This window comes from Choloepus didactylus, chromosome 10, assembly GCF_015220235.1.
Source record: "Choloepus didactylus isolate mChoDid1 chromosome 10, mChoDid1.pri, whole genome shotgun sequence".
NCBI classification, from domain to species: Eukaryota; Metazoa; Chordata; class Mammalia; order Pilosa; family Megalonychidae; genus Choloepus; species Choloepus didactylus.
In genome coordinates this window covers 51,923,342-51,946,092 of record NC_051316.1, presented here as the reverse complement: position 1 = coordinate 51,946,092, position 22,751 = coordinate 51,923,342, and the positions used below count along the sequence as shown (strand labels likewise).

Sequence of the window (22,751 nt, the reverse complement as noted above, 5' to 3'; positions counted from 1 at the left end):
ATATGACAAACATTTTCTGGGAAGACCCAAGAGGGCTGCAGGCAGTATCGGTCCCAGAGAAGTGAGAGCTGCCAGAATGATGGCATCCCACTTATAACAAAGTGTAGACGTTTCGGGAGCTCTTCCTAACATGAACATAATTATTCCTGATATTTCAGAATGTTTGGTGGTAAGCTTTGGCACGTAAGTGCATGATATGAGCCATTATCTTCTAGTTGTATCAAAGCGTATTCCAGAAAAGGGAGTGTATATGTGCTGAGAACTGGAAGAAAAAAAAGATGAGAGAGGCATGTAAGTGTTTATCCTCTTCCAGATACTAACAACTTCTTCTCATGCTATGGATCCAGTTGCAGGATGCGGAGATGTAATTTGTTAGTCCACTTGGAAGTTTGGAGCCCATGACAGAACACCTATTTGTAAAGGGACCTGAATATTCCTGTCACTGCCCAGACATCAGTAAATTCTCATTTTACCTTATTTATTTCTGTTCCCAAGTAAACAGCAATGCTCTTAAGCTCAAAGTTAATAGGCATGCTCTTCAGAGCTGTACTCTCTCTTACCATAATAGAACACCTCCCTAATACATTTGTTTATTTGTTGCCAGGTGGCTCTCCCATCTGATGATTCAAGTATGTTCTCTTTGTCTTAGTGCACGGGAGACAGTTACCATTGTTTGCCATCAGTTAGCTTGAGGTAGCATATCAAGGATGTAAGGGTGATATCATTTCAGTCTGACAGCTACCCGATCTGGTGGGGATAAGATTGTTTCATTATCCTGTTAGAGCTGCTTGAATAATGATACACTACATTGCTAGGTGGGGGGAAAAGACAGGCAGAAAGAATAGATATTTAGGGATTGGCAATATTAAAATTATTTATGCCTCAAGGAGAAGGGAAAGATTAGAGGGATGACTGTACAAACCCTTAAGAAGCTACTTTTTCCTAATACAGGCGGAATGTGAAACGATGCTCTTCCAGATGGAGAGGGAGAGGAGAGAAGTGCCCAGACGTTAGGAGGCAAGAAAAAGGGATACTAGCCCCTTCTACTTTTAGATGAGCTGAGGCATCTTTCCCATTTGCCAGTTAACCTCAACATCAAATACAGACTTCCAAGTGATCCTGATCAGTCGTTTTCCTTGCATGAAAATTCTCTCCGGTTAGTGTATTTAATATATCCCAACAAACTGTAGTACAACTAAATTACATCAAGGTGAAACGCAAGGAGCTGCAGAAGGTATTGGGGTCTACACTTTTCACTATTGGGGACCAAAATTCTGTCACCCCCAGTATTGTTCACTTCCTCAGAATTACTGAACCATTGTCTTTTTTGAATTCTGAAAATTAACCAAGACTGGCTCTTTATGCTCTTGGAAAAACAAACAAAAAGAATTGCTGAAAATGTAAAAATACATCACGAAAAACTAAGCTTTAAGAGGGACAATTGTGTTGACATTTTAGTAACAGCCCATTTTCACTCTTTAACGAAGTGCAGTCATGCATGAAAATGACTTGTTATCTTTTAAACCAAAACAAACGCATTACAGGTTGTAACTCAAAGGTGTACGTTGCTGGTGCAAAATTAAGTACATTTTAACCATATGAAGATTCTTTCCCAGGCCTTGAACATGTTATAGCAACTTGTATAAAAATCTTGAACAAAAATTAAATTTATTATTAGACTATATGGTGTCTAGACATTCCTGCATTTTAAAATGACTCTGATCTCCATTCATTGGAGATTTACCATTTAGAGCAGCAGATACCATTGTCTTCCCCAATATGATTAATAATGGTAATAATTACAATAATATAAATGGCTAAACGATAGCAACATAGATTTATTGAGCACATAACCATGGCAAGGCACTGTGCTAAGTGTTTTCTATATGTTGTATAATCTTCCTCGGAGCCCTGTGAGGTTTTATCCTTATTTAAGATGAGGAAATTGAGACTTAGGCTAAGTGACTTGCCCAAGGCACATTGCTAGTAATTGGAAAAGCTAATCAGGTCCATCTGAGTCACAGTGGGTGCACTTTGTTCTCTTAAAAAACACCCTGACACTATTCTCTCAGGTGCCCAATTTCTGGTGAAGTCGAAGGAGCCAAAATTTCTGATACGGTTCAGTGGACCCCTTCCTGGGTCCAGATTCCTCCTGGAGGAGAATGTAGAGGACCAGATTGCACTCACCTACTGCAGGGTTCTCTAATTCTTAATATCCCTGGTTTCACTGATTAGCTCACCTCTCTGTGCCTCGCCCCTGCCTGAGAGATGAATGGTGCCGCCACATGGCTTCCCTCGGACCCCGTCACCAAGCAATAACGTCCTTTCTTGGGGTCCCAGCATTACTCGTTACAAGCAAAGTCACAGTCCATGGATAAGACTGCCCCCTCCCCCCGCTTTGCCGTGCAAGCACGCCACCTTGAAAAAAAACGTCAAGGCTCCTTAGGCAGTCGTAAATGACTCCAGTGCAGTTATCATATCAGCTCTTTGGCTGCAGTACATCTCTTCTTAGGGCATTCCTGATGAAAACGGAGGCCTTTCAGCCCAGGACCTCATGTTTACTTTGGTAAAGTGTAGGTGTATCTGATTACTCATGGATCACTCCTCCCTGCCTCCTTTCTTTTCCCACCTTTGGAGCAATATACCTCTGACAAGCATCTGAAATCTTTATATGGGAAAAAGCATATTCCTGACTAGCTGTTTATTTTCCAAACCAAATAATGCAGTTGGTTTCTTGCTTGAAATAATTTTCAGAGCTGGAAAATTCCTCTTATCAATGCTGAGGTCATTTTTGTGCTTTGGGGATGAGCAGAAGCAGAAATGGGAGTATAATTTTTTGCATTCTGACCACCATTTTGATAAAGAAAGCTACTTGTTTTTATTGTGTATGGTGGGGGAAGGTTATGTATTGATTCCAGGTAGCTTTTTTTAAATGCAATTTTATTGAGATATATTCACATACAATACAGTCATCCACGGTGCACAATCAGTTGTTCACAGTACCATTATATAGTTGTACATTCATCATCACAATCAATTTTTGAACATTTTCATTACCACACACAAAAAAGAATAAAAATAAAAGTTAAAGTAAAAAAGAGCGCCTAAAACATCCCATACCCCTATCTTTCCCTATTATTCATTTACTTTTTGTCCTCATTTTTCTATTCACCTGTCCATACACTGTATAAAGGGAGTGGGAACCACAAAGTTTTCACAATCACACAGTCATACAGTATAAGCTATAGAGTTACACAATCATCTTCAAGAATAAAGGCTACTGGTTTGCAGTTCAACAGTTTCAGGTTTTCCTTCTAGCTATTCCAATACACTATAAACTAAAATGTGGTATCTATATAATGCAGAAGGATAACCTCCAGAATGACCTCTCAACTCTATTTGAGATCTTTCAGCCATGAAACTTTGTTTTGTTTCCTTTCTCTTCCCCCTTTTGGTCCAAGAAGGCTTTGTCAATCCCATGATGCCAGGGCCAAGTTCATCCCCACAAATCATGTGCCATGTTGCCAGGGAAATTTACACCCCTGGGAGTCATGTCCCACATAGGGGGAAGGGCAGTCAGTTTACCTGCAGAGTTGGCTTAGAGAGAGAGACCACATCTGAGTGACAAAAGAGGTTCTCTGGGGATGACTCTTCGGCACAATTTTAAGTAGGCTTAGCCTCTGCTTTGCGGTAATAAACTTCATAAGGGCAAGCCCCAAGATTGAGGTCTTGGCCTTCTAAATTGGTAGCTCCCAATGCTTGTGAGAATATCATTAATTCCCCAGGTGAGGAAATTTAATATTTTCACATTTTCCCCAGGTCCCTCAAGGGGGCTTTGCAAATACGTCTTTATTCTCTGCCCAAATTACTCTGGGATGTATTGGGGTTTCACACTAACCTGTGGAAACCAACCAGATTTCACTCTGTCTGTATTCAACGTTCCATGTAATTATGTTGTTTGAATAAACTGACCTTACAAGTTAAATTATGTAATGTGTTACAAAAAAATATAGATTTTACACCTAACAAACCTCTCTTCCTTTGGTCTCACACAGAACTTGAAGTTTAAAAACACCATCCGTATCATCCTTTACCCCTTAGTCTAATTTATCTTAGTCCTAACCAAATCCATTTCATTCATATCTCTAACTGAAGTCCAATCTCTTTTTTTCAGACTCCTTAACAGTTGCTGTATGGGGTAATGCTGACATTTGTAGCTGCCAGACTCTGGCTCTGAGTCTCGGGTGTCACACAGATACCCAAAGTTTCAGGGACCGACCAGATTATATACAAAGAACTCAGCATCTCATAATTTAGAAATAACCATTACAACTCAGAAATAGATTTAACTGCTGTAAGAGTTTACAATCTAGGATGCTTTATAATAAGCCTTCCCCTGATAACCTATGCTCTGAGACTCAATTCTCAGAGCTTGCACATTACAGTTAGTCCAAATTAGTGAGGTATTATAATGTTTTCTTTTCATTTCTGGTTTATTTCACTCAACGTACTGTCCTAAATGTCTGTGCACCTCACAACTTCATTCCTTCTTGTAGCAGCTCAATATTCCATTGTATGCATACACCACAGTTTGCCATTCCGTTCATCAGTTGATGTACTCTTTAGGCCACCTCCATCTACTGCAAATTGTGAATGTCCATTTGTGTTCCCCTTTTCAGTTCTTCCAAGTATATACCCAGTAACCAAGTTGTAGGACCATATGGCAATGCCATGCTTCGCTTCCTGTGGAACCACCACACTGCTGTCCAGATGGGCTGCACCGTTCTACTTCCCCACCAATGGTGATTAGGTACATCCCTTTCTCCACATTTTATCTGGCACTTGTATCCCTCTGTTTATTTTTTAGATGATTTTATTCACACACCACACATTCCATCCTAAGTAAACAATCAGTGGTTCCCTGTATAATCACATAGTAATGCATTCACCAGCACTATCTATATAAGGACATTTCCGTTTCTTCCACAAAGAAAGAGGAAGAGGTGAAAAAAGTAAAAAAGAAAAAAGAAAATAAAAGATTAAAAAAAAGGCAATTAAAAAGCAACAAAAGAAGAGAATAAAATTAAAATAAAATACAATAAAAAAAGTCAGACAATACCAAGAATCCCCATACCACTCCCTTATATCCCCCTCTTATAGATATTTAGGTTTGTTATATTGCCTTTGTTACAATTAATGGAAGCATATTACAATGTTACTGTTAACTATAGACTCTAGTTTGCATTGATTGTATTTTTCCCCAATATCACCCCATTTTTAACACCTTGCAAAGCTGACATTCATTTGTTCTCCCCCATGTAAAAACATATTTGTGCATTTGATCACAAATTTGATCCTTGACTACTCTAGGTTTCACTAAGTTATATAGTCCAAGTCTTTATATCTTTTCTTCTGGTGTCATACATGCCCCTAACCTTCATCTTTCAACCATACTCACAGTCATCTTTGTTCAGTGTACTTACATTATTGTGCTACCGTCACCCAATGTTGTGCTCCAAACCTCTCTCTCCTGTCTTTTCCTATCTGCCTATGGTGTTCCCTTTAGTATTTCCTGTAGACCAGGTATCTTGTTCACAAACACTCTCATTGTCTGTTTGTCAGAGAATATTTTAAACTCTTCCTCATATTTGAAGGACAGTTTTGCTGTTTATAGAATTCTTGGTTGGCAGTTTTTCTCCTTCAGTATTTTAAATATATCACCCCACTTCCTTCTTTCCTCCATGGTTTCTACTGAAAAATATGCTTCCCTCATGTGATGGGTCATTTTTCTTTTGCTGCTTTCAGAATTCTCTTTTGTCTTTGACATTTGATAATCTGATTATTAAGTGTCTTGGCATAGGTCTATTCAGATCTATTTTGTTTGAGGTATGCTGAACTTCTTGGATCTGTAATTTTATGTCTTTCATAAGGATAGGAAATTTTCAGTGATTATTTCCTCCATTATTGTTTCTGCCCCTTTTGCCTTCTCCTCTCCTTCTGGGACACCCATGACACATACATTCATGTGCTTCACGTTGTCATGCAGCCCCCTGAGATCATGCTCATATTTTTCCATTCTTTTCCCTATCTCTTCTTTTGTGTGTAGGATTTCAGATGTTCTGTCTTCCAGATCATGAATCTTTTCTTACCTTTTATTCTCCCTCTTCTGATCTGCTGTTGTATGTCTCCATTGTGCTTTTCATCTCTTGTGTTGTGCCTTTCATTCCCATAAGTTCTGCCAATTGTTTTTTCAGACTTTTGAGATTATGTTTGCCCAATGTCTTCTTTATATCCTTCACTTCTTTTGCTGTATCTTCCCTCAACTCATTGATTTCATTTTTGAATTGATTTAGCATATTTGTTTGAAGATCTTTAATAAGTTGTTTCAACTCCTGTATCTCAGTTGAAGTGTAGGTTTGTTCCTTTGACTGGGCCATATCTTTGTTTTTCCTAATGTGACTTGTAATTTTTTGTTGTCTAGTTATCTGGTTTCCTTGATTACCCCAATCAGATTTTCCTAGACCAAATGGTCCCAGGTCTCAAGAGGAATATGTAATCAGTATCAAGTTTCCCTGAGGAGCAGGTTGTCAGGCTTTCCTGTGAGGCCTCTAGATTCAGTGCTTTTCCTATCCTGTCCAGCAGGTGGCCCTTGTCAGCCCTCAGCTTCCTGCTGGTGTAAAGGGATGCAGTCCTTTTAATTCTCAGTGGATCCTGTCCTGGCTGGGCTGGGGATGTTAGAAGCCAAGCTTAAATTATTTCTGGGTTGTTGTTGTTTTCCCCCTAGGCCCTGGGGTCTGAATTCTCTGAGTAAGAGCAGCCACTTTAGCTGGGCCCCACTCCCCCTTTTCTGGGGGAAGATACACCCTTTAGGGAGTTATCTTCTACACTTGAATTCCTCCTTTGTCCCTCTGACTCTGTTAACTCCACCCTTGCCTGGATTAGCACTGACTATTGAAAATGCCTGAGGCTTTCTCTAATAAGCTGCTTAGAATGAGCAAAAAATAAAAAGGCAAAAGAGCAAAATTCCCTGTTCAGAGCCAGTCCCCAGCCCCAGTTTCACTGATCGACTGGTATTGTTACCCAGTTCTCTGTGTCCCTTTTCTTGGAACACAGCCATTTTCCAGTATGCTGAGCTCAGCCATCTCCAAAAGCCTCTATTTTTATTTATTTATGTATTTTTTTTTCCCATCAGCCCTGCTTCCTTTCTTCCAGGAGGAACTTCAGATTCCTTTCCCATTTGCTCTGGGTTTATTTGTACTCGTAGCTTGTATTCAGTAGTCCAAATTTGTTAATTAAAACCACGGAGCTTGGTTGAGTTACTTGCCCTCACTCCAGAGGGAAGTATTTCAGTTCAGCCTGCCATGCCGTTAGGGGAGGGGCACCATCTCCACAGTTTGGGGAGCTTTACTTACGGTTTATGCTGTGATCTCAGCTGTTCCACCCGTTCCAGGCTGGTGTACAATGTGTGTCCAGTCACGGATCCCCCCAGTAGTTGTTTCAGACTATATACTAGTTGTTCCTAGCTGTTTACTAGTTGCTCTAGAGGACTAACTAAATTCATACCTCTCTATGCCGCCATCTTGCCCTGCCCTCCAAGTGGCTTTTGCAAATGTAATCTGCAACCTTTCTGAGACAGTGTCAGCACTGTTGAACCTATCTTGCATTTGAGAGCCTATATAGTGTGGTGTTAGGAGCGTGCGATCTGGAATCAGTCTTCCTGGGTTTGAAACCCAGCTCTCCTACTTATGGCAACATGACCCAGGGCAAGTAGGTCAACAAGGAACCTTGATTAGGCCTCAGTTTCTTTGTCATGAGTGAACTGCAGAAATGTTTGTAAAGTACTTGGCACATAATAAGTCTGCAGTAAATGTTAATTGTTGATTCTGATATACGTGTCAGAAGGAAGGTGAAATGCAGCCAAGTTATGGTCCAGTGTACTGCTACTACAACTGTGGCCTCTAGACCAGCAGCCTCAGCATCATCGGGATTTTTGGGATTTGTTAGAAGTTCAGCATCTCAGCACACATGCACATACAAAACACACTCATTATCCCCACCAAAACCTAGTGAATCAAATCCTACATTTTACCCTGGTAATTTATTTGTACTTTAAAGCTTAAGAAGTAGGAGTCTAGCTGCTGTCCAGTTGGTAAACAAGACTATGCCCTCCATTTGGCTGTTTTTAATATTCCTCAGCCTTGTGAGGAAGTTCTTCCCTGCCCTTAAAATGCTGAAAATGCTGTCACTAGGACAATGCCTGTGGTGGCCTGCCCTGGCTCTGGGATTGGGCCTGAGACAAATAGGCGTCATCTCAGGAAGCTACTAACAACATTCCTTGCCTCCCTCCCTTCACAGTGAGTACATCATGGCTGAAATATCCCCAAGGGTGTCCTGTCCATACCCGCTAGAAATATAGAGTAATTGTTTCCATTTGGATAGAAAGCGAGCTGCTGCTTAACCCAAATTAACCTGAGCTGGTTATAAGGCCCCAGCCCCAAATGCCCTGGTCCTGCTAGCCAGTGTATCTGAGAACCAGCGCAACCCACAGATGCTTCTTTGCGAAAATTATAAAGCCCAACTGAGTCACCCCCACCTGCTGGTACAGGAGACTGGATGGGGGCAGGGCTGCAGGAAGCCAAACCCCAAACAGAGAGAAAGCCTAAAGCAGCAGGGAGACAAGCTCCTGGGACTCTGCTGAAGGCAGGACTCCCGTATTCATCTTAAGACCAGGCTTTTATTTCCTCAGGGAGTCCACCATCTCTTAATCACAAAAGCAAGAAGAATTTCCAGTATGTTCCTCTGCCGTGCCGAATCAATTGTTCCAGCTGCCAGTCATCAGCCACAACTGGAGGTTTACTTAAAAGCCTTCTTCCAACCTTGCAAGCTGCAGTGACCCCTGAGGGGGCACCAGACAATGAAGGCCATCCCCCACGGGCATCCTGTGTCTGCTGGGTGATTTTATCACCACAGTTTTGTTAATATTGCCCTGTATTCTGGAGGGATTGTTCTCTTCCTTATGCTTTGATCGATAGCCAGTGTTGTATGCCCCCAACGGCTGAGTTCAGAAAATCATTTTGAAAGTATATGGAAGAAAATCTTTCCTTTTGTGAATGACCTTACAATTTCACTCTAACGTGGAGGTTTTCTTCCTGGAGTTAAAAATGGCTTGGCAAAGCCTGCACATCTGTCTGGAAGAGTATATTGTGGCAGGCAGGTCTGTATGAATCAGCAGATATTTGGACATAACATTAATAGACGCCAGCCCCTGCCTGGTGCAGACAAGAAGCTGGAAAATTGTGCTTGAATGAATAAAAGATATTCTTAGACTATAGTCAGTAAGATTGTACCCTTCATGTATGACCGTGATATAGTTGAGATGTTCCTGGAAGTCAGTGGAAGTAGAAGAGGCATTTCCTGTACAGTAATGGCAATTTTCAAATAATGTGGCTCTTCAGTAAAGGCCAAGGGCACAACTCTCTGGCTCCAGAGGTTGTCCATTTTATTGGAATGGTATGTGAGATGGTGATTGGAAAAATTTGGGAAAGCCATGTTTGTGATTGTTGTCACTTCCTCCAAATTTCTGGTCTTTGTCTTAGTCACAGCAATATCCACAGCCAGCACTTATGATCTGGATTCTGCAAGCAAACTGCTCTTTGTGGTCACTGACTTACAAGCTTCAATTAGGTTGTAATCTCACCAGAAGGGAGGTTTCCTATACTTCTCATCCTATCTGTTAGAAAATAGAGGCAAGTCACAGGCCTTGTCTTGCTGAGAGATGATTTTGTACACCCTGCCTAAGAAATTGTTCAGTACACTTTCCAAATTCAGACTTCAGATTGAACCCTAAAATTCTCTCTCGTTCTCATGGGGACCCCAGCCAAGGGGCCACTCCCTGCTTCAGTGGAGAGAAGGGCTGCGAACCTATGTGTGACTGTTGGTCAGCCAGCACCTGGCCTCAGCACAGCTGGAGGGCAGTGTTCCTGAGCTGTCAGCCCTGTCCCAGACACCTCTTACGCCCCACCTATTCCTACCAGCCAGTGCTGTGGCAGCCAGCTGCACCAGCCATAACCTGCAACAAGTCCACCTGACTGCACCAAATGCCCCTCGCTTTCTGCCCTAGGGCTTCTCTAATGCCCTGGTGTTGGGCGTCTGCAGGAACCCTTAACCTGTCATCACATGCTAACCTGGAAGTGTGAGAGAGTTAGCACTGAGTCAGCATTCAACGGTGGGGAATAGGAGTTGGTTGTGAATGGTCTTTTCTGCCCCTGTCCTCTTCACTGAACCCCATAATGGATCCATCAGCATTTAGATTGTGTTCATCTTTGCTCACTCAACAAAAAAACATGAATCAGTGCTGTTGAAGAATGTCTTGTTCCCTATTCTATCCCAGGACCTAGCTCAGTGTCCGCCACAAGGTAGATACTCCATAAATATTTGTGGAATGATTGGCTGTTAAGGGAAGAATGAGAAGAGCACAATTGATTCTGCACAGAGAGCAAGGAATATTAAAACACTAGGGAAAAGGGAAAGGCACAGTTGTATAAATTGTCAAGATATATTTGAGGTATGGTCAGTTGTCTGGTATTGGCCAGAACTTAAGGTGCACTTTGGGACCACAGCTAAGATAGTATGCTAAAGTGATCTGAGCACTGTTTGATTCTCTATAGTAGTTGTACTAATTGGTAAAATTGATGTATGAATGTCTGTTACCCTCACTAAGTTGCAACTTCCCCAAGGATAGGGACTCACATAGAGTAGAGTGACTAGCATATAGCAGGCACGTGATAAATATTAAATTTAAAAAAAGAGTGGTTGGATGATGAATGGATGGATGGATGGTCAGTTAAATGGGATGAAGGAGAGACCCTCAATCAGGGCTAATTTTTAGTATGTGGCAGGCTGCAAATGATATTCAATTTCCCAGCCTTTGTATTGCAGCTAATGCACAAAGAGAACATGGCAGGCCTATTGTAGACCCCAGGAAACAGCACATTTTCTTTTGAACCATATAGTAGAATATAAAGTTCTTCACAAACTAAGTTTCCCTGTTACCCATTGGGGTGTAAATAGCAGGGGCAGTGCTTCTCCAGTGGTACACGCATGCAAACATACATACATATGAAAACACTTCCAGGAGCTAATAAATAATGGGTGCATTCAGCAACTACAACAACATAAATAGGAGAGCTCACATTTCTACAGTAAGGCAGAAAAAAAAAATCAGCTGTGTTTTCACAGTGTCTCTGTGACCTCTTATTATTCCATTAGGTTTTTGGAGTAGTATATAAAACACCAAGCTCCATGCTGACAAACACCAGTACTGAAACTATTGCCACAGTCAATCCAAACTGCTTCTCCCCTGGGTAAAATTATTATTTGGAATACAAGCAGAATCGTGGTTCCCTGAGCTAGCTGAGCATAAATGAGGGTAGTGATTCATAAGGTGACTCCAGCAAGTTTGCAAATGTGCAACTTTTATTGAAGCTGATGCACACACCAGAAGCTCTACGTTGCCTTTTTGAGCTGGCAAGCATTTTCTAGCCCCAAGACTTCTTCAGGACTTGGAGGGCTGTAGGGATGCAGGTGTCTGAGGACAAGAGTTAACCTGACAGAATGCTGATTTGCCAGGAATAAACCCTTCAAATCAGATCACACCCCTGTCAGCAGCTTTTTGAGCGGGAAGATGGTAATTCTGCCTCTTCACCTGCTCCCGTTAAGTACTTGAACTCTTGTCCCATTGGATTAAGCTTTTGGGGGCTGGGTCATCTGGAGTGTTAATTCTATCCGGAGATGTTAGAAGAAAGTAGCACTGGTCTAAAAATACAGCTCCCTGAACCTTTAAACCCTCAAATCTTTTTTGATAATGTGGCTTCACTTTCTTAATCTTGAACCTGATTTCTTTTTGTAAGAAACAATCCATTTTATTCTTTGATATCAGTAAAGAAAGTGCAAAGAGAACAGAGATGGGTGAGATGGGTATGGAGCTCAGAATAGCTTTATACCAAAAAGGAAGTTTAAAGAGAGTCAGCGTAATGATGCTGTATGATTGCAACATAATGAGCTATCCGCTGAGTAAGTCCCAGACACTGGCAGAGCCTCTCTGATAGACTCTGAAAGTGACAAGCCTCGGTTTCTTCTGTGACATTATACCAATTAGCTGATTTAAATGGGTGCCTAGTTAAGTTTGAGGTCACATACAGTTCATAAAGGTGAGGCTGCCCCTACGAATGAGCCTATAACTCATTCTCTCTGTTGCTAAGAGGCACCCGTGGGGGAAGATGCTGAAGCTGTGTTTCAGGTCCCCTTTCGTATATTTTGTGGGTTTGGGAGAGGACTCATTTTTTTAAGGAAGATGAGGTCTGTTCATTACAGTATTGGGGAAATGCCTGGGGTCATTTACACCTTGGAGTTAAAAAGGTGCAGGATCCCATGTTTGTGCTAGAATCAGGGGACGCTCTGTTCTTGTTGCATTGATTTAGCCGTGGCAGAGACAGACCTGCCCGACACACAGTGGCTCGCCGCAGGGCTGAGCAGAAGGCTGTGCCGTGCCCTTCTCGGTCAACAAACCACATATTCTGTTACCTGACTCTCATCCCTTGTGACGGAAAAGTGCTAATACAGAGACCTTAGTGCAAATGCAAACATTACAAGATTGACTAATTATACACTGTCCAGACAGGGAACTGGCCAGGCAAGGCAGTGCTTATATGGCAAACCATGGACGTCAGCCCCAAGTGAGCTGAGCGTGAACTCCCAGGGCAGCAGTGAAGGCACATTAGACAGCAAAGCTGCTCCACCATGAAACAAAAGCTGTGTATATCCAATAAGGGGAGAGCTGTTCCCTTAAAACCACCAGGACAAAAACAAACAAGCCCCTAAAATATGTTTTCTGTCAGCCTTTGGTATTAAAAAATGTGGGCTTCCTTTGGGGCTCAGTCTGATGCTTGTTCTCCCTTGCTTTCAGCTCCCATTTTCTCCGGCAGTCATTCAAGCCGAAGCGGAACAGCTGCTGGGGCCGGGCCACCCCCACATCCTGTCAGTCACCCTTCTCCGGGACATAATGTACAGGGGAGCCCCCACAACCCCTCCTCCCAATTACCTCCACTCACAGCTGTGGACGCGGGAGCTGAGAGGTAAGGCCATCTGTCTCTCTCTTCTAATAGGTGTTGCCGCCAAACCTCCCTACACAGAGAAGTGATTTGACAGTTGCTGAATTTTATTAATAATCCGTTGGTGGGTTGAGTTACCCAAAGGTGACATTTTGAAAGTACATACACAAAGCACATGGATCAAGTATCTCATTATCTGTTTTATTTTACCATGGGGAAAAAAATTAAAAGGTATTGGCAATAGCCAACTGAACTGTCTGCTGAAAAATTCATCAGAATTTCCTCATCTTTCTCACCTTTCCTCAGTGTGTTTTGGGGACTCGATTTTAAGGTAATGGACGTGTGGGTGAAATGCTTTCCCAGTGTAAGGCATAACCGCCACATAGGTCAGTAGTGTTAGCTTGGAACATAGGATTTTGCATGGCTGACCACATAGGGGCTGTTCATGGAATCCTTTATGTTGCTTGTCATCTTCATAAAGGGTTTCAGGGGGAAGGTTTTTATAAGACTCAGATCTTCATGATATTTTTACTTCTGAATTCTCCATCGACTCCAGAGGCCTTTTGGAGCCTTTCTCATCTTACTTCTGCTCCCCAGTCCATCTTGCATATATTTCTGTGGACCACAGACCAGGACAGCCTCCATGCATCTCTTGCATCCCCCATCTCCTGCCCCTTTTCAGAGCAAGCACTAGTGAACTTTGCTTGCCCAATGGCAAGCGTCTGACTGCATCAGTACAGGCCACTTTTGGAAAGAAGTTTGACACTCATTCCCTCTCCATGGACTGCCTGACCCTTAGTGTCTTGGACAGCACGCCCTCACCTCTTGTCATTCCATCTCCACTTGTCACTTGGCTTGAGTTGACCTACCTGGAGGTTTCTCCCAGACACGCAAAAAAGTTCTTGTGGGGACTTGGAGTAGTAGGCATTTGGTGGACAAAATAATTAATGGGTTGACTAGGCAGCAGGAATAGACATTCTGAATCTTGAATTTTATCTGCCATCTGTGGGTTTCATCATTATCAGTCTGGCCCATGAGTGTTGTTTTTTTTTTTTAAATATGTCTTTAAGTCTAATAAACCATATATTTTATAACTTGTTTATTCCTGCTCTATTTATGAAGACATTTGTTCATTTAATGAACATCTGTTGGATGCCTGCCAGATACTATGCTAGGTGATGGGGGTACAGAATTTATTAAAACGTGGTCCTGCCTTTATAGGATTTAGTGGTTAGGTTGGACATATACACAAAGTATTGTGATGCTGTTTGAATGAATGATATAATAGCAATGCCACAGAACCCCCAAAGAGGACATCCCTAACTCTGCCTGGGGAAGAGAGGGAAAGACAGACACAGTGATGAAGGCACTGAAGGGAGACTAAGGCTTTCCAAATGGATACATGGGGAACAGCAACCCAAGCCGCAAGAAGAACATATACAAGACATGAGGAAGGAGACAATACATCAAGGGCACTCCTGCAACTCAGGATGGCAGCACCCAGGTTGTGCATGACTAATGAGTCGGGCTGGCTCATCTGAAATCATATATGTTATGGGAAGAATTTGCCCCTTGTCCTCCTGGAAGCAAAGAGTCGCTATCAGCTCTTTATTAGTAGAGAGACACGATCAGATGCACACATAGGGAAAAAAACTCAGGTGACAAAATGGTAGATTAACTGGGGCTGGAAGAAGGGACTAGAGGTAGGGAGAACAATTAGGAGGCTCTTGCGGAAGTCCTGACAAGCAATAAGAGGACTTGTGCACAAGCAGTAGGGATGCATCATTTATTCAAGAACTACATTTAGGAAGCAGAATTGCTAATTATTTGAATATAGAATATATGTAAAGAGGAGGGGCAAAATTTTATTCCTAAGTTCCATCCCTAGATACCAAGATAGAATGTTGGCCATCAACCAAAACTGAAAATATAGGAAGGGTGGTGGCATGGGGGAGAGTGTGCTGTGGAGGGCTGGTGGGGGGAGAAGAAACTATAAAAATAGAGTTTAGGAGTTGAAGTTTGAGATGATTATAAAAGATCCATGTGGATATGTCTGGTGGGCAATTAAAAATGTGGATCAGAAGACATCAGACTTATTTTAACAGTTCCAAGTGCTTGGTGAGGTGTAAACAAATTGCCAGCCTCCACCTGCAGAATCTGTCAGAAAGCAGTGGGAATGATAACAACCCATTAAATTCATAGATGCTGGAGACAGGAAATCTTTTCAGTTACCTGATGCATTCCTTTAAGTGGAGACATGCTTATTCTTTTTAGCATTTTATTTAGTTTCCAGTTGGGTTTTAAATGATATTAGCGCTGGGTTTTTCGTCCTTTCTGCTTGGCTGAGAATAACACTCCACAAGCTAGGGAAGCTCAGACATGATCAGTTGGAACCTCCCCTTCTTCATCTCATCTCATTATCAATAGTCATAATGACTCTTTACAGCAATACAAGAGAAAAGCAATTATTATGTCTTGCTTTTGTGCACAGCCTTTAAAAGTATAAAAGTAAAAAAAAAAAGATTTTAGCCATTTTTTGGAGTAAAAAACAAAAAACAAAAACCTGAAATGTGAATCTCAGCTCCAGGAGTTGCTAATTGTTTGACTGTGGCAGGTTCCTTAGCTGTTCTTGCTGCTTGGGTTTTTCTACCCTTCATTTCAGTACATTTTTAATTTTTTTCAATTCCCTTTTTGGAAAGTTTTTAAATCTATATTAAAGTTTCAAGAGTAGAGCACCCACACTGTCTGTACCGATATTCACCCATTGTTAATATTTTAGCACTTTTTCTGTAACTCTCAAGAGAGAGAGGAGTGGGGGGCAGGGAGAGCCCCTATTTGTTTATTTGCTTACTAGCTTGTTGTTGCTTTTTTTAAACCACTTGAGAGATAATTGCAGGCATCCTGGAGTTTTACCCCTATTTACTTCAGAAGGGATCTCCTAAGAGGAAGGACATACACCTAATCACAATATAATTATCAAAGTCAGGAGACTTAACACTGATACAATGCTATTGTCTAATACACAATCAATGTTCACATTTTACAATTGTGTGAATAATGTCCTTTTAGCTTTTGTTTGGTCTTTTTTTTTTATGATCCAGGACCTAATAAAGATCACACATTTAATTCTCATTGCTTTTTAGACTCCTTGAATCTAATGAAATCCCCCAGATTAATAATTATTGTTGTTGTTGTTATTGTTAACTCTAATGACTTTGACAGTTTTTTAAGAACTTGAGAGATTTATTTTCCAGAATGCTCCTCAGTTTGGATTTGTCTGATTGTTTCCTCATAAGCAAATTCAGTGTAAACATTTTCAGGTCAAGAATACCACATAGATGATGTGGTCTTCCTTAGCTTTTTGGACCTTCGTTTACATCTCCTGGGGTACTGGAGGACTCAGTGAAATAAAACAGGTAAAGCACCTTGTATGATGAAGGACGTGAAGTCAGCATTCAGTAGCTGTTGACACCAATATAAAGGGAGGCAGCTTGAGCTCGCCTGAGAGCCAGGTTTGGAAGCCAGAGGAAACTGTTAAATGATTGCAGAGGTTGATAATGTAAATTATAATGAAAGAGAAAATGGAGATCAGGGGAAGGAGGAGGCCCTTTATATGGGTGGATGGATGAAGTGGATGTTTTCACTTTTGTAGCTCTGTCTCACTGCTGTGCTCTCTCCTCAGGATGTGTGTCCCTGTCCTTTTGCCAGCCCAAATGGAGCGGGCAGGTGTGTTGTAGGTTATCTCTCCTGATCAGGCTTGGAAAGGAGGATGACATGAAGCAGACCTGAATTATTCACTGTGTTTGCATTAGTGTCCACTATGAAAACACGAAGAGGAAATGTGCTTACCTTCCGCTTTGGGCTTATGTAACTTTGTCTCTGTTTGGTTGGGAAATCCCCCAGTAAAAACAGCAGTTTTCTTAAAGGAAATAGGTTTATCGCACTTTGCAATTTTTAGTGGGAAATTGGCATTTTTTCCTGCTTTGTGGGCATTGAGTCATCATTTATTTAGCTTTAACTTACTAATAAAATGGGCTGAGTCACTGTAAGAAATCAGGAAAGATCTACCACATCTCTCCTGTTAGCATCAGGTTCTTTGATCCTTACCATCACGAAATCAAATAAATGCATGTCCTCTCAATTTGATGAAGTTCCATTTTTATTTTGAAATATTATCTGAATGACAAATCATTTCAGTGATTTAAGCAGTACCATGCCACATCACCTAATGTTGATTTAAACTTATTACGGGAAGTAGTGTTTTACTATGTCATGTTGAACAAGCCCATGGTACTTTATGTTTATAGCAGTAGTTTCCATGAGAGGAACCTAGTGTCTTTGGAAATGTTAATTCATTGGGTTTCATAGAATTTCTGTCAGACCAGAGAAAACAAAAATATTGATAGGAGTCCCTATTTGAGTTGGGGAAATCTTGCAGTCCCAAGAATAAGTCAGCTCGATTTATGCCACCCATCTTGTCCAAGAGAATGCCAGCTGCCTTTCTCCATCCTGAAGAAGATCACAAACACTTCGCACCCTGTAGTGCAAGCAGAAGGGATGAATCACGGTAGAGCGATTTATCAAGGGCTTCCTGTGAGCCCCACCTCTGAGCCAGAGAAGATGGAAAACAAGAAAAGGATGTAGTCTCCTTGAGGAGTATACAATCTAGTACATGAATCGACAGCAGAACATGTTAGGATTAATTGTTCTTGAGAAATTAGTGAAGGCCCCAGAACCAAATAAGGAATGCTGATTTCTTGAGTCCCTACCAAGTACTGGGAAGCTCTACTGCTTTTCATTCATAATGTGTTATTTCAGATGCGGCATTGCTAGAATTCTAGGCACTTTGATATGTGTGCAGTCTGACTATGCCTTTCAGTAACCAGGGCTGACCTCCACAGGTATCATTTTTTATTTGGTGTTGGGAATAGAGTATTGCTTGCCTGGATGCTAAGGGGTCAAAGGCAGCAATCATTTTTTATTTATCATGTTTGCAATTCTAGGAGATACTTCAGCACTAGTCAAACCAGTACTTAGTGTGCTTGTTTCTCTATCAAAATTCTTCCCTTCTTTGTCCTATCCTTGTTATCCAGTCTTTGGAGCTCAGCTTGGTTCTCAACCCAGGAAGCCTCCTCTGACTCTGCAGCTCACAGAGACAAGTCATCCTGTGGAATCCCTTGATTCTTTTTATCTGTTTCATTTATTTGCTATTTACCAGATGCCACCTTTCTAACTGAATTATTAGTTCTTTGAGGGAACAAACCTTATTTTTCTTCGTGGACTCCAGAGTACCTTGAGCTGGGTTTTACAGTGTTAGGTGCTAAGGAAGGTTTGACAAGGGAAATGGACTAGTGAGCAGAATACTTGGGAAACACATGGACGTCTCCCACTGTCCAGGTGGGAGATTCGCAGAGAGGATTTATTATTCCCTCAATTTATTGTTCACAGGGGTGGGGGGGGGCAGCAGTGGCCCCAATTCTCAAAGTCCCCACCATCTTATATAATCTGAATAGCTTGATACAGTACCTTGTTTCTCTAATAAATATATATTCATGAACAACCACCCATTACCAGGAATCTTTTGCCATCTTCCATTGCTGGGGGCCCCTTACATTGCTATATTGTGATCTTTAATATTAGGGGCCTGATATTTACCACTAAGAACATGTTGCCTTATTTGTGCATGTGGCATCTGAGCAGCTCAAAACTGGGTCAAATGCTTTGCTGTCCCAGGACTTTCTGAGTGAAGAAGGGCATAATCCTTCCTCTCTCTTTTTAACCTCATAATACATGTGCAATAATGGCCAAAATCATAAGCATTATATAAAACATTAAAGTTTCTCAAATTCCGTCAGCTTCTATTCCAGCATTAGGTGTTGATTCATTCCTTGAGTCATTCACTTGCCCAGTATTTGTGTACTGGGTAGTATTGTGGGTCCTGAGGATATGGTGGTAAATAAGACTGACAGAAGCCCTGCCCTCCCACTGCGTCCAGTCTAATGGGAGGCATACAGGTCAGTAGGCAATCATAAATCAAGATGTTATAATGGGGTGCTACAGGGGACTGTGGGAGTACACAAGAAAAGCACCTAACCCAGAATTGGGGATTCGGCCAAGCAAAGGGGGTGTGAAGTGCCCCAGGAGTGTTGTGCAAAGGCTAAGGGTTCTGGGTGGGGGGGAGCACATAAGCAGGCATGGCTGCAGCTTAGCATATAACAGAGCTTCATTAGCCACCTCAAGGAGTCTGGGCTTTATCTTAAGGAAAAGAATTTGTGCATTTGGCCAATAAACATACACAGGTGGCTCATGCATGCATTCCACATGCCTCCCTATCCTGCTATCCACCAAGCAACGAGTTCAGAACACATTCTGCACCCATCAAGAAATAACAAGGAATGAAAGAGTTCATCTGGTCCTCAAACAAAGCCTCTCTTTTGTAAATCCTAGAACAATTAGGCAGCACAGTGGGATGGTTTATGATGTTTTCCTTCTGAATACAATTTGAGAAGACATGTTTGTACCCTGTAATTCCAAGCTTGTATCTTAAATAGCCATGACATACCAGGGTTTGGAAGTCACTGAGTGTAAAAAAATGACCTTGTGTTAGAGATGCAACCTCACTATCTAACCTCTTTTCCTTAACTGTGCTCTATTTTTCTTCATAACTTAATCTCTCCTGGAAATTACACTATTGTTTACTGATTTGCTTACATTCCACCAGAATCCCTTGCATGTAGGGGCACTGTTCTGGTTTGCTAAGGCTTCCGGAATCCAGAAATGGATTGGCTTTTAAAAAGGAGATTTAAAAGATTACAAGTTTACAGTTCTAAGGCCATAAAAGTGTCCAAACTAAGGCATCAACAAGAGAATACCTTCATAAGGAAAGGCTGATGGTATCCTGAACACCTCTGTCAGCTGGGAAGGCATGTGATTGGCGTCTGCTGGTCCTGTGCTCCTGGGTTGCATTGCTTTCAGCTTCTGATTCCAGTGGCCTTCTCTTTAAGCATCTGTGGGTTCTCAGATTCTCCAGGGCAAACTTTGGGCTTCATCTCTTAGTTTGGCAACTCCAAATGTCTGGTTTCAAAGGCTGTCTCCAAAATGTCTCTGGGCCTTTTGTCTCTATGCCTCTCTCTGCTTTCTTCAAAATATCTGTGTCTTTAATCCTTTCATAGAGAGGACACCAGTAAACTAATTAAGATCCACATTGAATGGGTGGGGTCACATCTCCATGGGCATAATAATCAAAGTTCCCACCCACAATTGGGTGGGTCACATCTCCATGGAAACCTAATTAAAAGATCCCACCCACAATAGGTCTGCCCCCACAAGATGGCATTAAAGAACATGGCCTTTGATTGGGGTACATAACAGATTCAAACCAGCACAGGCACTTAATAATTATATTGTGGAATGAGTGAATGTGGATGGAAGGGAAGAATATGACTGTGATTCTTTTATTTCTGGGAGAGATAACAGTGTCCCTGAGCATGTGAATGTTGCTCTCCCACCTCTACGTTCTCCTTTGGATTACTTCCTGGGAAAGCAGAAAATGCTGATAAGAGCATAGGTGTGGCACCCTACCAGACAAGCAACTTGACACGTGGTTCAAATATTGGTTCACCTCAGTTTATTTTCCACATATTTTTAAACTTTGAAATGCACTGCTTCTTCATTTTAGACTAATTACAAGCACACATCAAACCAACTATTAAAATGTCTGTGAAAGGAACTATTTTTTTTATAAGTACCAAAAAGGTCATTGCACCTCTGACTGCCAAAATAGCCATCTTTATTTTGTTCCCACATCCGAAACAAATCTAGTTCACATTAAGCTCAAAATGATGTTTTTTTAGTCCCCTTGGATTTTCAGTCAGGAAAGTGAGTCATGATAGTAACAAGGAAGGTTTGAGGTAAAATGCGTTAGCCTGGAACAGCATGGAGTTCAGACTAAGCCATCGTATTATTCAAACATGTCAGTGTGTTCTTTTCATATGCTTTCTCTGAAACAGTAAGTCATGGGGAGCCAGAATTCCCAAGAAAGCCCACAAACTGTTGGAGCCTGAGTCAGGACATCCACATATTACAAACTGCTTCATCTCTGGCAAAGAACAGGCTGTTCAAAGAAAAGTCTCTATTTAATGTTTTAACAATGCAATCTGGAAATCATGGTCTTTTCCCCTCTTTGGTGGGTACAGTCGGGAAACTTGGCTGAAAAGAGACTATTTTTATTTTTTTGCAAGTGAGGGAATGTCTGCCTATCAGTGGTGAGGAGACTTTTGGGAAACTCTTGAGGTGGGGAGCAGAAACCAAGTGACAAATCTCTTTAGGGTGAGTCTTGTTGCTTCCTTTTTTTGAGAAATACTGTTTGGTTGCTTCTCTGTTTAGTTGTAAGAAGAAAAACTTTTCCATGATTTGATCATCCTTCTCCATAGAGTTAGTGATTAAGATCATTCTCTTGAGTAGACATTCTCCACTCAGAAACTGTGGACCTGGGCAAATATAAAAATCCACCTGACATTTGCACCAGTTGGGCAAATATGCCATCTACTTGGGCATAAAGTTGGCACCAATTTGGGAGCCAAGTCTTCAGAATGCGATGGTGTGTTTAATAGAGTAGTTCTTCAAAAGCGACAATCAAAAAAAAAAAAAAAAAAAAAAGGCACCCAGTATTCTTTTTTACTTTAATTGTTCTTTTTCACTTTAATTTTTATTCTTATTGCTTTTTTGTGTGTGGTAACGAAAATGTTCAAAGATTAATTTTGGTGGTGAATGCACAACTATATAATGGTACTGTGAATAACTTATTGTATGCTTTGTATGACTGCATGGTATGTGAATATATCTCAATAAAATTGAATTTAAAAAAAGCAACAATCAATGTTTGTTAAATACTTACATAGCATCATGTTGTATTAGGTATTGAAGGTATCAAACAGTGCTAAATCCAAGAATATTATGCTTTTTCTAACTGTAAGTGCCAAGAACTCTTCTCTAAGTGTGAATTTTTAATATTTAAATTGCTTCCTTCAATTCATCTCTCTAGCCAAATGTTGAGCCCCAACTTCCAGAGAAGGTGCAGAAAATCCCCTTGTGGTTACTACGACAGTAGCCTGACAACCTACAGATGAAAAAGGTGTTTATATATAAACAGCACGTGTTCTTACTGGCCAAACCACCATCCAGCAAGTTTCTTTCAAACTTGTGGATTGTATTTACTTTTGAGGTCTCATTTGGCAGTGGCTTCCAAAGACACCTGACCATACTTGGCAGAAGTTCTACATTTGAATTTGGTTCTAAAAGTTCTTAGCACTAGTGCCTTCAACAACTCACGTTTGCTGTTTGAGACCATGAGAAGAATATGGGATAGTCCGTTTTTTTACCTACCCATACCTCCTTTCTTGTGTCCAGACAAACTAACATTTTCCCCCTGATTTCTCATATGACATTCTCATTATATTTGGAATGTTTTTTCTCATCTAGGGCATTCAGTTACAAAGCTGATTGAACACTATGCCTAGCACCACAATGAACAAGAGAAAGATTCTTCCCTTTGCCACAGAACCATGAGTTAAGCCCCTGGCTCTGACCTACTCAGAAAAGCCCAAGGGATGATATCATAGCAGAATTTTTGACATCAAATGT

General features: G+C 41.3%; 1 protein-coding gene across 13 annotated transcripts in view; it reads left to right on the top strand.

Moving 5' to 3' along the window:
• GLIS3 (GLIS family zinc finger 3) overlaps positions 1-22,751 on the top strand; it is a 465,077-nt gene that overhangs the window by 398,978 nt on the left and 43,348 nt on the right. For all 13 annotated transcript variants that reach the window (XM_037798109.1, XM_037798114.1, XM_037798121.1 and 10 more), the window contains one exon: positions 12,965-13,133. In XM_037798109.1, coding sequence (XP_037654037.1) covers positions 12,965-13,133 — 169 coding nt within the window. The remainder of the gene's footprint in view (positions 1-12,964; positions 13,134-22,751) is intronic.